Source organism: Scyliorhinus canicula, chromosome 4 (genome assembly GCF_902713615.1).
Source record: "Scyliorhinus canicula chromosome 4, sScyCan1.1, whole genome shotgun sequence".
NCBI classification, from domain to species: domain Eukaryota; kingdom Metazoa; phylum Chordata; class Chondrichthyes; order Carcharhiniformes; family Scyliorhinidae; genus Scyliorhinus; species Scyliorhinus canicula.
In genome coordinates, this window is record NC_052149.1 from 123,490,917 (window position 1) to 123,513,864 (window position 22,948).

A 22,948-nucleotide genomic window follows, 5' to 3' on the forward strand; every position below is an offset into this window, starting at 1 on the left:
GGTGTGTGTGTGAGAGGAGTGGGGGGAGAGTGCGAGGGGTGGTGGGGAGGGAGTGTGTGTGTGAGGGCTGGGTGGGGGGAGTGCATGTGAGGGGTGGGGGTGTATGTGTGAGGGGTGGGTGGGGAGAGTGTGTGTGAGGGCTGGGCTTCTGCCTTTCAATCCCAGGTGCTGAAAGTGCAGCTGAACCCAGGGCGTCACCCTGTGAATCCACCTCATCCGTCTTCCATCCGCCAACACCTTGTTATTGAAGCCAATTCCATTCAGTCACCCCCTGGCACTGCTGAACAAGTTCAGGAGCAGATTGCAGTTTAAAACTCATTGCAGAAGGGGGGCTCCAAAGTGTGCAAGGTGATTGGACAGGGATGGGCAGCACCAGCCTTCAAACCCCGCCCCCACCCCAATGGCCACGCCCACCATGCAACTGGTCCCGACCCCTCCTCGTCTGGTCTACAGGTTACATTTTAGGTCCGGGACTCCGCAAGCAGCATGGAGAGGGCAGCAGGAGAGATCAGGACTGTGTCCCAGGGAGATATCTCTGCAGCCTGGGCTCTGGAGGCAGCTGGTTTCCCCCCGGAGGAAGCAGCAAGCCTGGCAAAGTTGCAGTATCGGCAGAGAGAAGCTGGCGACCTGTTCCTGGGTGAGGCACATTGACAAGCAACTGCATTTTGGAAATTGTTTCTATCTTGATTCCATCTGAACTGCGAACTCCCTGCTTACTGTGTGTCAGCAACAAACCTGCTCCTCCCCCCTCCCCATGCCCCTTTTGAAATGTAACTTACAATCTGATGTCCCTCATTCTGAACTTGATTTGTCATTTACAAAATCATGCTTTCTGAAGGTGCTTGAGCTGTTTCAATGAAAGCAAACCAACTTTGACACAGTCAACACAGAGCTGATGGAGAGGATTCAGGTCTACCTTCAGCCTTCACTTGGCTGAAGTTTTGCCCATTCTGTTGGGCACCTTGGTCTGTGTGCCCTTCCCCCCTGCTCAATAGCCCCTGTTCAATTCCCGTACCAGCCTCCCTGAACAGGCGCCGGAATGTGGCGACTAGGGGATTTTCACAGTAACTTCATTGGAAGCCTACTTGTGACAATAAGCGATCTTCATTTCATTTTAATTTCAATACTACCCCACGCACCCCCTCCCCACTCCATTGGACTATCTAGCCCCAAAGGAGAAACCAGGAACCGATCGCAAGGTCGATTCCCAGTCTGAACAAGCTGATGTTAGTTGGAGCGACACAGGGCACAGGGATTTGAAGCTGCCACCATTACCCTCAGTATCCCTGCATGAGAGAGGGGTGTGATGGTGATGGAGCTATCCCACTGCAACCAGCTGGAGTGTATATATATGGAATTTAATGGGTGCCATCTCGTGAGCTGAACATCTCTTGGGTGACCATCTGTGTGGCGTTTATACATCGCGTGGGTTTCCTCCGGGTGCTCCAGTTTCCTCCCACAGTCCAAAGATGTGCCGGTTAGGTGGATTGGCCATGCCAAATTGCCCCTTAGTGTCCAAATCTTGGGTGGGGGTATGGGGATAGGGCGTAGATGTTGTCCAAGGTAAAAGTCTCTTTCAGAGGGTCGAGGCTCGATGGGCCGAATGGCTTTCTTCTGCACTGTAGGGATTCTATGATACAGATTGGCCAGACTGGTGGGTTCATTATGAGGACTGGTTGCATAACCTGAGTTTGTATTCACGTGACTACAGGAGAGTGATCAAATGGAAGTGTTTAACTTGATTGAAGAATTTTATAGGGGCGATAGAGAGGAACTACTTTCCCTGGTTGGGGTGGGAAGCCCAGAACAAAGAGGCATAAACTGAAAGTTATAACTTGGTCATTCAGAGATGCGGTCAGGAAGAACTACTTCGAACAAAGGAGTGTGATAATCTGGAGCTCCCTCCCTCTAAAAGTCGCATATATTGGTGGAGATTCCAAGATTGCGGGGAAATATATAACAAAGACAGGCAAATGGAGGAAGATCTGATAGATAGGTGAAACAGGATCAAGTGGCTGAATGGCCTCCACCTATCTCTAATATTCCACACCATTCTCCAAGTAGAATAAACCGAATGAGGAAGGGAGGCTGACTCCAACCAAGGCTGGGCGGCTCAGTAAGTTGTGAGAAAGTCAGAATTAGGGGGCGAGAAGAATTGCCAGCGTTAAATTCTCAAAGGAATTCCGGGTGAAACATCTTTTAAAAAAATACGTTTAGAGTACCCAACTCTTTTTTTTCCCCCAATTAAGCGACAATTTAGCATGGCCGATCTACCTACCCTGCACATCATTTTATGTTGTGGGGGTGAGACCCACGCAGACATGGGGACAATGTGCAAACTTCACACGGACAGTGATCCAGGGGCCGGGATCGAACCCAGGTCCTCGGCGCTGTGAGGCAGCAGTGCTAACCACTGTGCCATCGTGCCACCCTTGGGGAAAACATCTTTAACCAGAACATAGAACTGACCATCACAAATAGTTGAGGTCAATAGTCTGGATGTATTTCTGGGGAATCTGGGTAAGCACATAGGAGAGAAATGAATAGGAAGATATATTGATGGAGTTAGATAAAATAAGGTGGAGGCTTCTGTGGGGAAGATGGGGGAAGTGGCTTATTTCTGTGCTTTAGATTCTATGTATTCTGTATAATGCTCTGCATTTCATAGGGTCTAACAGACTCAATTGGTGATGCCTCCTGGAGCAGTGGGTAGTGTCCCTGCCTCTGAGTCAGAAGCTCCAGGTTTGAGTCCCATCCCAGGACGTGATGGCCAAGGAAGATGTGTTCATAACTCGGCCAAACAAGTTGAGTGCGTCAACCTGAAAAATCCTTCCAAACGCACCAATGGCTGATGGTCAGAGCTGGAGAAACTTCTGGTCAGCCACATTTGCTGTGGAGTGGCACCCCTCAAGCTGTAGGCCTCTAATGACAGACTAGTGACCCGTTCCAGGAATAGCTAACTGTGGAAACAGACAGAGGTCTGCCTCAGTGATCATTAGGTGCGGGAGGAGAATTGGAATGAAACTGGCTCAATTAAGGGAAAATTAAACTGATGACCAATCTGATCTTTTTCAAGGGCACTTCATCAATGACAAGCTGATAGGGTTTGTTTGTGGGACCCGCTCACTCGCTGACCACCTTACGGAGAAGTCCATGCAAGTCCATGAACCTGCAGGAACCACCGTCTGTATTCACTCAGTTTGCGTTGATGAGGCTTGGCGACGCCGAGGGGTTGCCTTGGGCCTGCTGCGGCACTACGTGGCGTCCGTGATGCAGACCCATCCCGCTCTGAGAAGGATCTGCCTCATCAGCCACCAGCACCTCCTGCCCCTGTACACCAAAGCTGGTTTCACGATGATCGGCCCCTCCTCGGTGAACCACGGGCTTGAGGCCTGGTACGAGTGTATCTTCAACCTAAGCACATGATCTGCGACCAAGGAACTTCAGAACAATGCCAGACTGGTGATTGAGAGCTGCCACGAGTCTCCAAGCAAGATCGCAATCTGATGTTCATGGCAGCTACGCTCATTTGAATCTTTCTAAATAATTTGCTTACTTGTTCCTTCACTGTCCTGCTGCAAAATATGTAAGTTCCCCTCCAAGCCACTTACAGTCCTGACTAGGAAATATATCAGCCGTTCCTTCACTGCTGGGTCAAAGTCCTAGAACTCCCTCTCTAACAGCACTGTGGGTGTACCTACATCACATAGACTGCAGGGGTTCAAGAAGGCAGCTCACCACCACCTTCTCAACAGTAATAAACACTGGCCGAGCCAGCGACGACCACATCCTGTGAATGAATGAATTTTAAAAAATGTTACCCTGTGGACAGATGCCAAGTTACCACAACAGGAGGTGACTGCCTCGGCAGTCAAAACCCTTCCTGCAATGGTGCAATGGCTCTTAACCACAGGTGCAGTGGGGCAGTGTTTGTGTTGGGCTCACAGTTGGCTGGGGGGGGGGGGGGGGTGGAGGGAAGGAAGTTTGCTGCAATGGATCTGAATGCCCCCCCCCCCCCCCCCACTCCGCAAGCCAGTAAGGGGAAGTAAATCAGTTCTATGACTTCCATGGGAAAGGTGTAAGTTTCTGGATATATTGGGAAGATGTGTCAAATGTGATGCAAAATGCAGTCAAATAGATCAGTGAAACTCGACTTCCAGGTTGACCCATGATGAATGGCCATTCAGCAGCTGTTTTTATGGTATTTCCTTCAGAAGGTTGTGCGGTTTTATTTTTGAATAGACTTGTTGAATAATCATAGAATTGTTATGACGCAAGAGGCCATTCGGCCCATCGTGAACGTACCAGTTCTCCAAATCAGTACTGATTTGCTGCCATTTCCCTGCCTTCCCCTCACCCCTGCACATTTTGGGTTACACCAGGGGTTATGGGAAGAAGGCAGGAAAATGGGGATGAAAAAAATATCAGCCATGATACATGAAGGTTCGGGATTTTGTGAAGACAGCGATGCCGTCCTTCCCAGAGCTGCTGCCTCCGGTGTTGCAGGACAAGCTGTTGTCAGAGGGCTAAATAGGGAAGGGGTAGGTGTTGTATATCTATAAGAAATTGATGGAGAGGGAAGGCATCCTGGTGGAGCCATGATTGAATGGCGGAACAGACTCGACGGGCCGAGTGGCCTAATTCTGCTATGTCTTATGTGGACGTGATTCACAGCCACCTTGCGCACACCGCTCATACCTATCCACCCCCACAAAGACCCTGCTCGCCCTCACTACCGTCATGTGCGCCCTACGCCTAGAAACTGGATGAGGCTTAATCAATCTGGGAATACATCCAATGCATATGGGAAAAGTATGACAACTCATTCGCCCTGTGTCCCAAACCTCCACGTGTCCCCCCCCCCCCCCCCCCCCCCATCCCCATGTGTTCCATGAATCACTCAACTCCCGAGCACCGCCAACACCCTCGACGACTTAAGACTCGACCTGTCCAGGCCCGGGTCCAGGACCATATTGAAATCACTCCCCATAATTAACCATTGCGTGTCCAGGTCCAGAATCTTCGCCAATGCCTGCCCCATAAAATCCATGACCCAAGTTGGGGCATAAACGTATACCAGGACTCACGGCATTGCCTCCAGCTTCCTCCTGACCATCACATATCTACCCCCCGGACCGACCACAATGCTCCCCACCTCAAACGCCACCCTCTGATTAACCAACACCGCCAATCCCCTCGTCTTTATATCCAGCCCCGAATGGAATATCTGCCCTTCCGAAACCTCATCTGATCTCCCAACTTCAGGTGTGTCTTCTGAGATGCGTGAACACACACCACCGTCTAACCGAACCGACCCATTCATCCCTTACAATCCACATGACCAGATTGTTGCATCCAAGAAATATGATGCCTCTGGTACTTTCTTCCGCAATGCGGACCGCCAGTTTCCTCCCCCAGGCATGGTGGTCCTGCAATTCTCCCCCCCCCCCCCCCCCCCCCCCATCCCCCTCCCCTCCAGCCTTGCCTGACCCTTGCTGCTACTGTATGTCCTCCATCCTCCGGTTGGTCCTACAGGTCCTCTCTGGGCTCGTCCACCATCCCCTCCTCGTCGTCCTCCTCAGAGATGGCCGCATATTTCTTCCCCTGCACCTACAGCACATTACCCCACTGTTGTGTTATGCTGTGGACCATGAAGCAGGCGTTCCTCTGGGAGGTGGACTGCAGTGTACCACCAGAGCTGCCGAAGCATCGGAACCACATTTTGATGTGTCCGGTTCACCTGCTCAATGACTGCCTGATACAATGAGGCCCTTGTATCGGGTCTCCACAACAGTCACCGACCTCCGTACTGGCGTCATTAGCCTGGTCCTCAGCAGGTACTCTTTATACCCATAAAAGCCAACTGGCCATCCTGGGGTGGTCCTCAAAGAGGCTGGGGATGTGTGACTGCCCCAGGATGTAGCTGTCATGCACACTCCCTGGGAAGTGTGCACACACGTGCATGATCTTCATGTGGTGGTTGCACACGAGAAGGACTCAGTGAGTGGAACCCCTTCTTGTTGATGTAGAAGTAAAATACAAAGGTGTTCCAAAAACAGACTTTAAGTGTTTATTAAGTGATTATTGGTTCCTTGCCACAGCGTGGCAGGATCCCAATTTCGCCAATGGTGGCGGGCCAGTTAGACCGCAAACCAAATCGGCGCCAGGGCACATTTTGGCCTCCTGTAATTTAACGGCCACGTTGCACTCTTGCTCAAGCACGACACGGACGGCTACATCTGCAGAAAGTGGACCCAACTGCAGCTCCTCACAGACCACTTGGAGCAGCAGTGGATGCACCGAGGAGCATACAGGTGGTGTAAAAACCATAAGGCATAGGAGCAGAATTAGGCCACTCGGCCCATCGAGTCTGGTCCGCCATTCAATCATGGCTGATATTTTCTTATCCCCATTCTCCTGCCTTCTCCCCATAACCCCATATCCACTTATTAATCAAGAACCTATCTATCTCTGTCTTAAAGACACACAGTGATTTGGCCTCTACAGCCTTCTGTGGCAAAGAGTTCCACAGATTCACCACCATCTGGCTGAAGAAATTCCTCCTCATCTCTGTTTTAAAGGATTGTCCCATTAGTCTGAGATTGTGTCCTCTGGTTCTAGTTTTTACTACAAGTGGAAACCCTCTCCATGTTCACTCTATCCAGGCCTCGCAGTATCCTGTAAGTAATAAGATCCCCCCCTCATTCTTCTAAACTCCCAACGAGTACAGACCCAGAGCCCTCAAGCGTCATAGATAGCACTTATGAAGATGTGGTCACACCCAAGGTGCAGGCAGAGAGATGGGTGACCACCAGAAGGGGCAGGCAGTCAGTGCAGGAATCCCCTGTGGTTGTCCCCCTCTTAAACAGGTATACCATTTTGGATACTGTTGGGGGGATAGCCTATCATGGGAAAACAGCAGCAGCCAGAGCAGTGGCACCACGCCTGGCTCTGATGTTCAGCAGGGAGGGTCAAAGCGCAGAAGAGCAATAGTCATAGGGGATTCTATAGTCAGGGGCACAGATACACGCTTCTGTGGATGTGAAAGAGACTCTAGGATGGTATGTTGCCTCCCTGGTGCCAGGGTCCAGGATGTCTCAGAACGGGTAGCGGGCATCCTGAAGGGGGAGGGCAAACAGGCAGAGGTCATGGTACATATTGGTACTACGACGTAGGCAGGAAGGGGCATGAGGTCCTGCAGAAGGAGTTCAGGGAGCTAGGCAGAAAGTTAAAAAACAGGACCTCTAGGGTTGTAATCTCGGGATTACTCCCTGTGCAATGTGCCAGTGAGGCTAGAAATAGGAAGGTAGAGCAGCTAAACACGTGGCTAAACAGCTGGTGTAGGAGGGAGAGTTTCAGTTATCTGGACCACTGGGAGCTCTTCCGGGGCAGGTGTGACTTGTATAAGGACGGGTTGCATCTAAACTGGAGAGGCATAAATATCCTGGCTGTGAGGTTTGCTAGTGTCACACGGGAGGGTTTAAACTAGTATGGGAGGGGTTGGGTACCAGAGCAATAGGTCAGAAGCTGAAAAAATTGAGGGAGAACTAGGGAATAGGGCCAGTTTGGCTCTGAGGAAGAGCAGACAGGGAGATGTTGCTGAAAACAGCGGGTCTGGTGGCCTGAAGTGCATATGTTTTAATGTAAGAAGTATTACGGGTAAGGCAGATGAATTTAGAGCTTGGATTAGTACTTGGAACTATGATGTTGTTGCCATTACAGAGACCTGGTTGAGGAAAGGACAGGATTAGCAGCTAAACTTTCCAGGATTTAGATGTTTCAGACGGGATAGAGGGGGATGTAAAAGGGGTGGAGGAGTTGCGCTACTGGTTAGGGAGAATATCACAGCTGATCTGCAGGAGGACACCTCAGAGGGCAGCGAGTCTATATGGGTAGAGATCAGGAAGAAGAAGGGTGCAGTCACAATGTTGGGGGTTTACTACAGGCCTCCCAACAGCCAGAGGGAGATAGAGAAGCAGATCGGTAGTCAGATTTTGGAAAGGAGTAAAAGCAACAGGGTTGTTGTGATGGGAGACTTTAACTTCCCCAATATTGACTGGGACTCACTTCGTGCTAGGGGCTTGGATGGGGCAGAGTTTGTAAGGAGCATCCAAGAGGGCTTCTTAAAACAATATGTAGATAGTCCAACTGGGGAAGGGGCTGTACTGGACCCGGTATTGGGGAATGAGCCCGGCCAGGTGGTAGAAGTTTCAGTGCGGGAGCATTTTGGGAACAGTGAACACAATTCAGTAAGTTTTAAAGTGCTGGTGGACAAGGATAAGTGTGGTCCTCGGGTGAATGTGCTAAATTGGGGGAAGGCTAATTATAACAATATTAGGCGGGAACTGAAGAATCTAGATTGGGGATGGATGTTTGAGGGTAAATCAACATCTGACATTTGGGAGGCTTTCAAATATCAGTTGAAAAGAATTCAGGACCGGCATGTTCCTGTGAGGAAGGACAAATATGGCAAATTTCAGGAACCTTGGATAACGAGAGATATTGTAGGCCTTGTCGAAAAGATAAAGGAGGCATTTGTCAGGGCTAGAACAGACAAAGGAAAGTAGAAAGGAACTTAAGCAAGGAGTTAAAAGGGGTCACGAAAAGTCTTTGGCAAATAGGGTTAAGGAAAGTCCCAAGGCTTTTTACATGTATATAAAAAGCAAGAGGGTAGTCAGGAAATGGGTTGGTCCCCTGAAGGACAGGGGACGGAATCTATGTGTGGAGCCAGAGGAAATGGGCGAGGTACTAAATGAATACTTTGCATCAGTATTCACCAAAGAGAAGGAATTGGTGGATGTTGAGTCTGGAGAACGGTGTGTAGATAGACTGGATCACATTGAGATCCAAAAAGACGAGGTGTTGGGCATCTTGAAAAATATTAAGGTAGATAAGTCCCCAGGGCCTGATGGGATCTACCCCAGAATACTGAAGGAGGCAAGAGAGGAAATTGCTGAGGCCTTGACAGAAATCTTTGGATCCTCACTGTCTTCAGGTGATGTCCCGGAGGACTGGAGAATAGCCAATGTTATTCCTTTGTTTAAGAAGGGTAGCAAGGATAATCCAGGGAACTACAGGCCGGTGAGCCTTACGCCAGTGGTAGGGAAATTACTGGAGAGAATTCTTCGAGACAGGATCTATTCCCATTTGGAAGCAAGTGGATGTATTAGCGCGAGGCAGCACGGTTTTGTGAAGGGGAGGTTGTGTCTCACTAACTTGAGATCATCACAAAGATGATTGATGCAGGTAGGGCAGTGGATGTTGTCTATATGGACTTCAGTAAGGCCTTTGACAAGGTCCCTCATGGCAGACTGGTACAAAAGGTGAAGTCACATGGGATCAGACGTGAGCTGGCAAGATACAGAACTGGCTAGTCATAGAAGGCAGAGTGTAGCAATGGAAGGGTGCCTTTCTGATTGGAGGGCTGTGACTAGTGGTGTTCCGCAGGGATCAGTGCTGGGACCTTTGCTGTTTGCTGGAGAAAAATGTAACTGGTCTGATTAGTAAGTTTGCGGGCGACACAAAGGTTGGTGGAATTGCGAATAGCGATGAGGACTGTCAGAGGATACAGCAGGATTTAGGTCGTTTGGAGACTGGTGCAAAGGTCATGATTATACAGCTGTTCAGAGGTCATGAGGTAAAATGCAATCCGAGCAGAACAGCTGATTGTCACTAATGACGCAAGTCGGTGGAGATAGAGGTGTGAGAAGAACCATAACAAGAATGCCCCTTTACTGTAAACTATCATTGCTTTCAGGTTAAAGGCAAGATAAAGGGCAAGAGGGAGGATGGGAAATGCCAGTCTTTCATTGGTCCAACTGTCCTGTTTTCTATCACTTTCTATTGGTTAGAATTACTATCCTTTCATTGGTCTAAAATGCAAGTTTAATATTATTGGCGTATGCGAAAATCAATTAAAGGCTTAAAATATATCTGTTAATTCTATTGGTTAAATCAAGCTATAAATGTTTTTGCTTACTAAGATAATTCAGAGCAATACCAGTGCATCCCACTGGCTTTGCCCTCCATGTGCACATCAATAAAACTTAATCAAAGAGCTCCTGTGTCAGCCTTGCAATACTTTGACAAGTATAGTCACTATAGGGACGATAGTGACGTTTAAGGGGCATCTTGACAAATACATGAATAGGATGGGAATAGAGGGATACGTACCCCAGAAGTGTAGATGATTTTAGTTTAGACAGGCAGCATGGTCGGCGCAGGCTTGAAGGGCCTGTTCCTGTGCTATACTTTTCTTTGTTCTTTGACGTGGCCGTAAAATCGTGCCCCTAGTCTCTGAAGCCTCTTCCAACCATATTACTCTCTGAAATCTTTGTGCTCGTCTAAATTGGCAAATAACAAATCCCAGATTTAAAATTACGAGTCTCAACTCTTTTCCTGGGCCTAGGTTCTCGAATTTCCCCCATAAATCTCTGGGCCACTCTCCTTTCTAACGTTCCTTAAAACCTACCTCTGACCAAACGTCTGACCATCTGTCCTAATGTATCCTTATGTGGTTAGGTGTTAAATATTTCTTGATGACATCCTGTGCAGCGTCTTGGGATATCTTATTATGTTGAGGTTATTAGTGAATAACCTGAAACTGTATAATTACACAGAGTAACCTTTACCCTCCTGTTTCAATAGGAATCATCTACAAGCATTAGTTAACCCTGACCCCGAATAAACAACTCTGTACAGTTGCACTCTAAGAAACCCATAACCTGCTAAATAACTGTAGTTAGTGAGAATTCCTTACCCTGCTGAATAAATAACTGTGCAGTGAGAATTCCTTATCCTGCTGAATAAATAACTATAGTTAGTGAGAAATCCTTACCCTGATTAATAAAAACAGTAACTCTTTACACATACACAGTAACCCATAAAAAAGTAACTGTGCTGAAAGAGGCCATTCAGCCCATCGTGTCTGCTCCAACCAAAAAAGTTTAAAAAGTAGGCGCTCATTTTAATCCCATTTTCTAGCACTGGCCAGCAGCCTTGCAGGTTCCAGCTTTTAAGGTGCAGATCCAGGTGCCTTTTAAATGAATTGAGTGTTTCAACCTCAACCATCAACTTAGGCAGCGAACTCCCGACATCCAACACACGCCGGGTAAAAAAGATTTTCCTCATGTCCCCTCTAATCCTACCAATCGCCTTAAATCTATACCCCTTGGTTAATGACCCCTCAGCTAGGGGAAGCAAGTTTTATCTAGACCCTTCAGAATTATGTACACCTCAATAAGATCACCCCTTAGCCTCCTCTGCTCTAAGGAAAACAACCTTACCTTAAACAATCTTTCTTTATAGCTGCAATTTTCAAGTCCTGGCAACAGTCTTGTAAATCTCCTCTGTAGTCTCTCCAGAGCAATCATGTCCTTCCTGCAATGTGGTGACCAGAACTTTCCACAAAGCTCCAATTGTGGCCTAACCAGTATTTTGTACGGCTCCATCATTACATCCTTGCTTTTGTATTCAATACCTTGCCTAGTAAAGGAAAACATTCTATATGCTTTCTTGACCACCTTGTTCACCTGGGTCACTGTCTGTGCGTTCTCCCCATGTCTGCGTGGGTTTCCTCCGGGTGCTCCGGTTTCCTCCCACAAGTCCTGAAAGACGTGCTTGTCAGGTGAATTGGACATTCTGAATTCTCCCTCAGTGTACCCGAACAGTGTGACGACTAGGGGCTTTTCACAGTAATTTCATTGCAGTGTCAATGTAAGCCTACTTGTGACAATAATAAAGATTTTTATTAATAAAAAATTAAGAAACTGCTTCACTAGAGACTGGTTAGAATGTGGAACTGGCTACCTCATGGGGTAGTTTACTCATACATTTAAGGAGAGGCTAAAGAAACATAAGGGATAAAGAAAATTAATGATATGCTGAGGGGGGTGAGATGAAATAAGTTGGGAGGAATCTCGAGTAGAGCATGAACATTGCCCGAGACCAGGTAGTTTTGGGAGTGCTATAAAATTCTATGTAATATCACACACTATAACTCTGCAGTTATGTAGTAACCGCGACCATGACAGGAACTTACACACCACACATTGAGCATGAATTGAAACAGTGTATTTACAGAAAAAACAATTACAGATGAAAGAGTTAGCATTTTTCTGGTTGCTAAAGGAGGGTTTAATACCAACGCTGTAAAGGTGCTGCAGAACAGTTCGAAGACAGATGGCGACAGAATGCACTCCTCCAAATGGGCGTTTTGGCGACAGAAGGCTTCATGTTACAGTGTGACCCTGTTGACGAGGGCAGTGCGTCTTGGAGCTAAGTTGCAGCATTGAATTTGTACAGTACAAAAATATAACCATTTGTTCAGCTGAAGAGAAACTGTGTCAATCTCTGCAATTTGTGCCCCCCACCCCCACACTCACAAATGCAGTGAGCAGTTGAGCTGCAGAGCCAGATGCTGAAAACACTGGGAAAAGATCCAACGGTAGTGGAGGGCTTGGAGATGGGCAGATTCCCCTGTACCTGCCCTTTACACACTGTTGAGCCGCTTCTTGCACATTCGCTCTCTCTCTACGTATATACATACACACATATGCATGTATGTATATATGCATACAATATATATGTACATACACTCACATATACAGTGCATTTGTTTATTTCTTTATCAATGAAATTCTGAGTTCCTGTGCCAGGCAATGAGAATCATGGGTGATACTGACTGAAGACCAAAAATTACACGTCACCTTAGAACTGGTGCAATATGTTCTTTTAGAGACAATTTCTCAATAGTGAATTACTGGGAATTAAACTAGATACTATAAATGTATACATTATATATAAAATATACAGGCAATGCAGTTTAAAGAGCTATAGCACAATTACCAAAAATAACATTCAGGCATACATGTAGAGTGACGCTGAGGTCCTGCTCCATGAGTGGGTGTGAACATGTGGTCTGTGGTTAGGAGCTGTAATGCCCAGAGTGCTATGTCATGTTAAATGTGGCAGCCTCCCAGTATGCAAAGATCCAACTAAAGTTATGTCGCTTTAAAGAATGGGGCAGTTGTTCCTGGTGGTAAACTAGGCTTCCTGTGGTTGGACAGCCCATGGCTATTTATTGCCCGAGTTCACATAGGGAGTAATAGCCACCTCTGGCGAGAGTTCAGATGGACTTTCACGCTGGAAGATCTGTAACTGAAGAAGGATTCAGTGTGTGAAGCTGGAGGGGCAGGGAGATATTGAGGAGAAAAGGTGGGAGAAAAGAGACTGGGATGTCCAAACTGGACTGTCGGATACTCTGGACACCTACTGATTCCCTGACAACAGGATAGAGATGCACATCGGGCCAATGCCGCTTTTCTCTTAAAATCATAGAATCCCTACAGTGCAGAAGGAGGCCCATCGAGTCTGCACCAGCCCTCTGAAACAGCACCCTACCTAGGCCCAAACCCCACACCATCCCTGCAACACCACCCAGTACCAAATAAACATGTCCAATCCACCTAACCAGTACATCTTTGGACTGTGGGAGGAAACCGGAGCACCCGGAGGAAACCCACGCAGAGACGGGGAGCAAGTGCAAATTCCACATAGCCACCCGAGGTCGGAATCGAACCCGGAACCCTGGCACTGCGAGGCAGCAGTGCTAACCACTGTGCCGCCATGCCACCCCAGGAGCTTTCTGACTCCTTAAGACCCATCTTAGATATTGTAGACCCAGACTGAGTGGCCAGTAAAGTAACGGAGGGCGTTGACCAGCAATATACTGCTGCTTTAACTTGCTGTGATTGCGAATGATCGCCTTTGAAGTGAGATAATATATTGGCATATTGCTGAAAAGAGAGACATGTCGTCGAAGCTTTTCATCCTGCACTCATCAGGACAAACAAGAATACCAAATTTCAAACAATCACAACAATTTAAACTACAGGAGAAAAGGTGCCCAGATTTTGCAAAAGGGAGCATGGGAAGCCTATCATTCCCCATTGTTTTCTCCATGGCAATGCCTCAGCTAATCAGAGTCAACATTCCATCCGATCAGCACCCTTGCAAAATCTGGGCACCTTTTCTCCTGTAGTTTAAATTGTTGTGATTGTTTGAAATTTGGTATTCTTGGGTTTGTCCTGATGAGTGCAAGATGAAAAGCTTTGGCACATTCCTCTCTTTTCAGCAATAATCAAGTTCTGCAGCACCAAGCGAATATTTGAATTTCTGTCCTCTTGCTAAAATCAATTGAGCTCCAACTCTAAACAGAGTATCGCTCTACTTTAAAAAAAAGGATTTAATGTTCAAATACAGCTTCCATTATGAAGTGGAGCAAACTGCCCTGGTTCATTCTCAATCCAGATGAGGAGGAAGCCACACACAGTCCCTTGAGTTTGCCTTACCATTCAACTGGATCACAAAATGTTCTGTACCTCAATTCCATTTAACCGTCTTTGATTCACATTCGCGATAGCCTTGCCTGACAATCTTTTGATCTCAGTCTTAATAGCTCTAATCGAGCCTCAGAATCCATAGGGAGATTTCCAGGATTCTTCTATCCTTTGTGCGAAGGTGATCTTCCTGATACTACCACTGAATTGTGAGGTAAGGCCCCCTTGTTCTGAACTCCTTCCGTCAATGGGCATTGCTTCTCTCTAACTACCCTAACAAATCATTTTAAACATCTCTTTCTAAATCTTTCTATATAACTCTCAACCAGCTACGCCCGAGGGAATTGCTACAATTCACACAGGACTGCTTGCATGTCAAATAGCGGAAGCAGCATGCAACTGACACAGCTAAAGCGATCCCACAATTGATAGATCAGATCCAAGTCTGCAGTCCTGCTGCATCCAGCCATGAACAGTGGTGGAACTGAACTGGACTAACCATATAAATACTGTGGCTACAAGAGCAGGTCAAAGGCTGGGAATCCTGCGCTGAGTAACTCACCTCCTGACTCCCAAAGCCTGTCCACATCTACAAAGCACAAGTCAGGAGTGTAATGGAATACTCCCCACTTGCCAGGCTGTGCAGCTCCAACAACACTCAAGAAGCTCAATACCATCCAGGACAAAGTAGCCCGCTTTACTGACACCTAACCACCACCGTAAATATTCTTTCCCTCCACCACCGGCGCACAGTGGCAGCAGTGTGTATCAACTACAAGATGCACTGCAGCAACTCATCAAGATTCCTCTGACAGTGCTTTCCAAATCCACGACCTTTACCACCTAGAAGGACAAAGTTAGCTAACGAAGGAGAGGTGAAGGAAATCCTAGTCCAGGGTGTTCTGAAGTTTCTGAAGAGGGCGAGGAATAAGGTGAGAATTGGCGAGAGGGTGACAGGGACAGATGGGTAGGGCTCAGCCACTGACTCTGGGGGGTGGGGTAGGGTGGTGAATGAGGAGGGAATGGAGGCAGTGTGCAGCTGGAAGAATAGCGGATAATAACAGAGATATTGGGTGGAAGGAGGTTACAGCTGGATCTGCAGATGGGGCTGCTGTAGCCAACACAGTGAGTGGGGAGCCAGTAAACCTTGTCGGAGGTGCCAAAGTGTGGACCTAGAATGGAAATAAGACTGGAACTTTTTTTTAAAAAATGACCTATGATTTGCACAAACATAGATGAATCTCTGAGAAAGTGCAATGTAAAATATCAGTCCAAACAATGTGAAGCTACAATTTGGCTTTTTAGTGCATTTCAGGCAGCTTAGCGTTGACTTCTACACCTCTATTTATGAACAATGGGAAAAATGTCAATAACCCAGAGGAGGCAAGTTCAAATCCCACCACAGCAGCTTAAGAATATCAATTCAGTTCAAAAAGAAAACGTGGAATTAAAAGCTGACATCGGTAAAAGTGACCATGAAGCTTTGGATTGTGGGAAAAATCCAAGCAGGTCACACATGTCCTTTAGGGAAGGAAATCTGCCGTCCTTACCTGGACTGGACTGTATGTGACTCCAAACCCACAGCAATGAGGTTGACTCTTAACCACCCCTCTGAAATGGTCTAGAAAACTCTCCATGATATAATTTCAGGGCAATTATGGATGGACAATATTTGTTAATCTTGCCAGTAATGCTCATATCCCAAAGATTAACAAAAATGGTTACAGGAGGACATTCTGTCCATTGTGCAATGTTTGTGTTAGCTCTCCAACTTGTTCCATCAATTTCAATCCCATTCTTTCACTCTGATCCATTTCCTTTTACATCCCTGCTCTTCAAATCCTTTCCCAACTCCCTCTGGAATCAGACTGTGCCTCACAAGCTGCATGCTTTAATGACCTACTGTGTGAAAGCATCACTTCCAATATTCCCTAGTCCCCTTCATTCTACCTGTGATAGCCTGTGCGACCACCTGACCATTGACTGGATGTTCGCCAAGTCCAGGGCAAAAGGTGAAGAATCGCTTCGGACTGAGGACTGCATCTTCTTCAATATTAAAATGGAAAATTATGAAGAGGAGTCAAAATCTTCATCTTCAGGCCTGAAATCGGGAGCATTGTTCCTCAGAGGAGAAAGGAGTGGAGTTAATTTGTCACAGGGTCAGAGGGAATACACGTAGTCAGTGCGATTTACGCATTTTTTTAAATAAAGAAGCTTAACCACGACTTGTATCTGAAGGTCATTTTATGTTTTGGCAGGTGGGGGATAAAGAGTCCCTTTAAAACAGGCTTCATACAGCACGATTGGCTTGTAAGTGCCTATATTCTGAATGTGCGCTTGCCTGTTAGGAGCGGGAGGGAGGTAATCACCCCAGCGTCATTTCCAGTTTCCCATTGGGCCCATGGAGAGGTACAGGCTCTATAATAGAGGCACTCGCTCAGACCACTGTCCCTGTTCACAAGTGCCAGGGCCAGAGGTTGAATGAGAACGAGCGAATGATTGTGAGAATGGAGGTGTGAGAGAGGTACTGCATCCCGATTTATAAACCTGATTTATTCTTCACTGAATAGAATTTTAATCTAAAATTCTTCCGATAAGCGTTTTTTAAAAATTCCCTGTACAAACTAACAAATAATTGCTGTTCTGTGCTTGTTCAAGATACAAAATATGTGTTGTTTTACAAGTTAGACGGATGACATTATATCAATTCTATTCACACAATTAGCGAAATATTTACAGATTTGACATTTAGAAAGTAGGGAGCATGGAGAATCGAATCATGTCATTTGGTGTGGGGCCTCCAGCATCTCCATGAGGAAGGTGTCAATGGGGGTGTCCCCAATCAGCTTGAAAAAGAATAGGTGCTCGAGACACTTGAGTCCGATCGATCGGAGAGCCGGAAGTCGCAGGAGCAGCTTTGCAAACCTGGGAGAGAAGCAGGAAAACCCCATGTCATTCACCCCCTTAACAAAGAGTGACAGCAACAAATACTACACCCGAGCCAGCGGTCAGTCTGTGAAACAGGCGCCTGAGAGTCATGTCAAAGCAGTCAATGCTGGTTCACCTCATTGCAAATTAGCCAGACATCTCTCAGGCTATCTTGGGGATACAGTATATGATAGAGCTGTTTAAAACACTCATTCAGCCACAGCTACAGTACTGTGCGCGCAGCTATGGTCGGCACATTATAGGAAGGATATGACTGCGTGAGAAAGGGCGCAGAGGAGATTCACCAGGATGTTGCCTGGGCTAGAGCATTTCAGCTGTGAAGAGAGGCCGGTTAGGCTGGAGTTGTTTTCCTTGGAGCAGAAAAAGCTGAGGGGGGTGGACCTGAGTGGGGTGTACAAAATTCTGAGGATGTAGATAGGATGGATGGGGTGAAATCTTTCCACTTAGTAGAGGGATCAATAACCAGGGGGCATATATTCAAGGTCAGTGGCAGGAAGTTTAGAGGGAATTTGAGGAAAAGCTTTTTCACCCAGAGGGAATCTGGAACTCACTGCCTGAAAGGCTGGTAGAAGTGGGAACCCTCACCACATTTAAGAAGTATTTGGTTGAGCATTTGAAATGCCAAAGCACACAAGACTACGGACCAAGTGATGAAAAATGGAATTAGAGTAGTTAGGTGCTTGATGGCCGGCACAGACATGATGGATCGAAGGGCCTCTTTCTGTGCTGTAAAACTCTATGCTCCTTTTGTGATCTGGCTCTCTGGGGCTCACACAGGCAGCCCAATTTCCAGTCCAGAAATAGGGAAAACGGCCATTACTGGGAATTCCCCAGGAATTTCTCCTCAACTTTTGCGGAACTTTTGCTTATCTGCTGGAGTTCCCCCATGCCACCGATCACTAGTTCCCCGAAAAACATTCATGGACCATGTTGTCAGACCCTATAGTTCAGGCTACAACCACTAGCAAGGTGGGGCCGCATGGTGGCACAGTGGTTAGCACTGCTGCCTCACAGTGCCAGGGATCTGGTTTCCACTCCAGCCTTGGGTCACTGTCTGTGTGGAATTTGAATGTTCTTCCCGTGTCTGCGTGGGTTTCCTCCGAGTGCTCCAGTTTCCACCCACAGTCCAAAGATGTGCAGGTTAGGTGGACTGGCCATGCTAAATTGCCCCTGGTGGGGTTACGGGGATAGGGTGGGGGATTGGGCCTAGGTAATGTGCTCTTTCAGAGGATCAGTGCATACTCAATGTGCCAAATGGCCCGAGACTGAGTCAAGTCATAAACACTGGCTGTTCAGTGCTTTGTAGCATAAACCCATGGCCTAAATTATCTCAGTCCCTTGCATCGTCCACCAAGGGAAATACTTTCTACCTATCTATCCTGCCAACTCCTTTAATCGTCTTAAACATTTCAATTAGTTTGCCACTTTATTCATGGGAACTAGTCTATGCAAACTGTTCTTGTAACTGCATTGACTCCAATATTTCCTCAGTGTGGAATTCTCCCAGAACAACAAATGGGAGGGACCACAAGGTATTCTCAGTTTGGTGACAGGGGACAGGATGCTGGTGCAGTGCTTTGCTCTCTCAAAACATAGGCAAACACTCAAAAGTGCGGCCAGCATTGGGTTCAGTTAGAAAAACAGATATACAGAGACAAACACAGAAACACTGCCAGAGGCAGGTGTAGAGACAGATGTAAAGGTCACAAAGATACAGCCACAAATAGAAACAGGCATAGGGACAGGGGTGAGTGTGAATGTATACATACACACAGAGACACAGCCCTCCACATACACAGATACATGGTCTCAGACACGGGCCCACACAGGTCCACACGCCGTCCAATACAAGCCCACACACGCCGACCCATACAGGCCTACACGCCGACCTATACAGGCCCACACGCCGACCCATACAGGTCCACACGCCGACCCATACAGGTCCACACGCCGACCCATACAGGTCCACACGCCGACCCATTCGGCTCCTCACGCCGACCCATTCGGTCCCTCACGCCGACCCATTCGGTCCCTCACGCCATACAGGTCCACACGCCAACTGATACAGGCCCACACGCCGACCCATACAGGCCCACACGCTGACCCATACAGGCCCACACGCTGACCCATACAGGCCCACACGCCGACCCATACAGGCCCACACGCCGACCCATACAGGCCCACACGCTGACCCATACAGGCCCACACGCCGACCCATACAGGCCCACACGCTGACCCATACAGACCCACATGCCGACCCATACAGGCCCACACGCCGACCCATACAGGTCCACACGCCGACCCATACAGGTCCACACGCTGATCCATACAGGTCCACACGCTGACCCATACAGGCCCACATGCCAACCCATACAGGCCCACACGCTGACCATACAGGTCCACACGCCGACCCATACAGGCCCGACCCATACAGGTCCACACGCCGACCCATACAGGCCCGACCCATGCAGGTCCACACGCCAACCCATACAGGCCCGACCCATGCGGGTCCACACGCCGACCCATACAGGCCCACACACTGACCTATACAGGCCCACACACTGACCTATACAGGCCCACACACTGACGCATACAGGCCCACACACTGACGCATACAGGCCCATACACTGACCTATACAGGCCCATACACTGACCTATACAGGCCCACACACTGACCCATACAGGCCCACACACTGACCCAGACAGGCCCACCCATGGTCAGAGTTGCACATAGTTCCTTACCTGCCAGGTTGGTCAGGGTATTTGTGTTTTGTATATGCCTCGAGCGATGCATACACCTTTTCCCTCAGCGATTCCACTTCCCCTGGGTTTGATAAGCCTTTAGCATCTAAACAGGATGTTGAAAATATTCACGTTCACTTTAGGAGCATTAACATTATAGCTAAAAGATAGGTATCCACGACGTACCCGTCACATTCATTGTCAATGGACAGATATCTGGTGAATAAACCTCCTGAAGTTCAATCTCATCATAGAGCACACTCTAATGAATAAATCCTTGTCTTTGTTTCCACTGTGTAGAATTCCAATCAGTTGAACCTCCTACTGTTAATTTCTATTATATAGAATTCCAATAAATAACTCACTCTCTATGTACAGAAATTTAATAGAACTCCTCCCATTCGCTCCCACTGTACTTAGTACTTATATTGGGTTCAAACATTCCCAGAAATACCTGAACCCAGTGTTTGACAATTAGTCCACCTGGAGGTTCAGTCCAGCTACCGAATTGTGCTCATGTGGATGTTAAGGCTATTTCTGAGTGTCAGTGTGATGTCTGCACTGAAAGCTGAACGAGTGGTTCAATGGACTGTGAAAGCTTGTTGCTATCAATTACAGAGAGTAAAGTCCTCATGTAGAGTTAGCATTATTCCAGTCTGCTTCGGCTCAGGTCTCTCTGCCAATGGACCCCACACTAGCACGTCATGATATAGGCTGTACCTGGATTGAAGAGAACGATGGCTCTCAGGCACCCCAGCTCGGTCTTGTCCATCTGCATGTCTTTCATCTTCGAAACTAATTCGGTCAGAACTCTATCCAGGCACATATAAAGGAAAATAAGTTATTGTCTCAAACTTGCTCCATGTTTGCTTCAGCACTGTAGTCATGCCTTTGTCTTTAAGGTCAGGAGTTCCTTCTCAAACCACTCTATCAAGCTGCCTTTCCAAACGTTCTTCGCTGAGTATGGCCTATCTATTTAACTGTGGGTTATGTGGCTCATTACACAGGGTAGAAGGGAACATTGCTCTTCATCCCTCTCTCTGCTGTATGAATACACATTGTTGTTGGTGGGAGTTCTATGTGGGGAGGGGTGGGGGAAGGAGACGAGAAGGTGTGTGACATCACAGATTAGTTAAACGTAGGACTGGATTTAGACTACATTGAGTTCTCAGCCAGGCTGCAAGGGGAGGCTACAATGAATGGACTCCTGCTGGCTGGAAATATGGTCAGAACTAGAGTTTCCATTGAGCTGATTCCAAGACAACCAGCCAGAAAGGGCAGCACAGTGGTTAGCACTGCTGCCTGACAGTACCAGGAAGCTGGCCTTGCGTGACTGCCTGTGAGAGTTTGTCCATTCTCCTTGTGTCTACGTAGGTTTCCTCTGGGTGCTCTAGTTTCCTCCCACAGTCCAAAGATGTGCAGGTTGGGTGAATTGGTCATGATCAATGTGCGATGTTGCAAGGATAGGATGGGGTAATGGGTGCTCTTTCGGAGAGTCGGTGCAGACTAGATGGGCTGAATGGCCTCCTCTGAACTGTCAGGATTCTATGAATTCAATGGAATAAGGAGGAACCTATCCGTTCAAATGCCTCAGACACCGGGGCTGCACAGTTCACAGATTGAAGAGATGAAGAAAAAAGTGAGAAAATGCAGTGTTACGATCTTGGTTTACCACCTCGGTAGAGACCCATAACCTCTTTTGCTAAAAAAATCTGAAATCCCAGTTTTTACTAACAGAATGAAGCCTAAAGATACTACGGTTTAAAACAGAAAATGTTTTATTGTTCAACTTTAAATGCTTTCTGAGCTACCCTTCTATACTCTAACCTGACGTTAAACATGAATTAACTGGCTTGTTGTAGAAGACAGAGGCCAGATCCAGAAACTGAGAAAAAGCAAATATACAGTTCGCTGCAGCTGTTTCACTGACTGCAGGATAACCTGGGTGGATCTACGCCATTTAGAATGAGCGGAGGGGATTTTACAGACATGTGCCATTTCAGATGATGTCTATGACCATGGACATTGGGTTGGTTGTGCGCTGCTGTCAGCTGGCGGGAGGGGTTAGGCTATGTCCGAGAAGAGGAAGAGCTGAAATTCTTCACAATGAGAGACAGGGTTTTTGGAGGACTGTTTTGTGACTGAGTTTGACAATGTATATGTTGAACAGACCTGCCAAGCCAATTTGTAAGATTGGTCTTAGTTGAATCCGCCACTGAATTAATTCATTTATAGCAAGGCTGGGGTTATGGTTAGTTAAGATAGAGTTTAGTGTTAGAGTTTAGTGTTTGCTTTCCTTGATTCTTATATAATAAATACTCTTAGAACAACAGAATCTCTACAGTGCAGAAGGAAGCCGTTTAGTCCATCGAGTTTGCACCAACCCTCTGAAAGAGCGCCCGACCTCGGCCCACTCCCCACCCTATCTTTGAAACCCCACCTAACCTGTACATCTTTGTATACTAAGGGGCAATTTTAGCCTGGCCAATCCACCTTACCTGCACATCTTTGAACTGTGGGATGGAACTGGAGCACTTGGAGGAAACCAACACAGACCGAGAAAGTGCAAATTCCACAGTTTCCCAAGGCCGGAATTGAACCCAGGTCCCTGGTGTTGTGAGGCAGCAGTGCTAACCACTGTGCCACCACGCTGCCCCTCTTCTGTTTTAAATTGTGGAATTGTAGCTTTTTTCTTGGATTTCAGAATTAGTTTTTTTTTTTAATTACTAGTTATCGCTAAGATTATAACAATTGTTACAAAAGGTAATAGTTTAAAAGCAAATCTAATCTCTTTGATAATTAAGCCCCATTGGTCCATGTGACACATTCAGCAACACTACACAATACTCAACAGCAAGGGCAACTGATTAATTCACCGCTGGGTAAGGGAGGGTCCGATCTGGCATGGTTCACATACA

General features: G+C 47.2%; 2 protein-coding genes across 2 annotated transcripts in view; one reads left to right on the forward strand and one right to left on the reverse strand.

Moving 5' to 3' along the window:
- The first annotated feature begins 481 nt into the window (after nt 1-481).
- LOC119964153 (serotonin N-acetyltransferase-like) lies at nt 482-3,617 on the forward strand. Its single transcript, XM_038793447.1, has 2 exons — nt 482-637; nt 3,077-3,617. Exons 1-2 carry the CDS (start codon nt 487-489, stop codon nt 3,424-3,426), a joined length of 501 nt encoding a protein of 166 aa, XP_038649375.1. The 5' UTR covers nt 482-486; the 3' UTR covers nt 3,427-3,617.
- Nucleotides 3,618-12,050: 8,433 nt separating this feature from the next.
- The window catches only part of LOC119964238 (retinoic acid receptor RXR-gamma-A-like), a 48,199-nt gene continuing 37,301 nt past the window's right edge, over nt 12,051-22,948 (reverse strand). The window contains exons 5-7 of the mRNA XM_038793520.1: nt 20,751-20,842; nt 20,031-20,136; nt 12,051-17,264 (exon numbers count right to left, since the gene is read on the reverse strand). Of these exons, the coding sequence (XP_038649448.1) occupies nt 17,117-17,264; nt 20,031-20,136; nt 20,751-20,842 (346 nt within the window). The 3' untranslated portion in view covers nt 12,051-17,116. The remainder of the gene's footprint in view (nt 17,265-20,030; nt 20,137-20,750; nt 20,843-22,948) is intronic.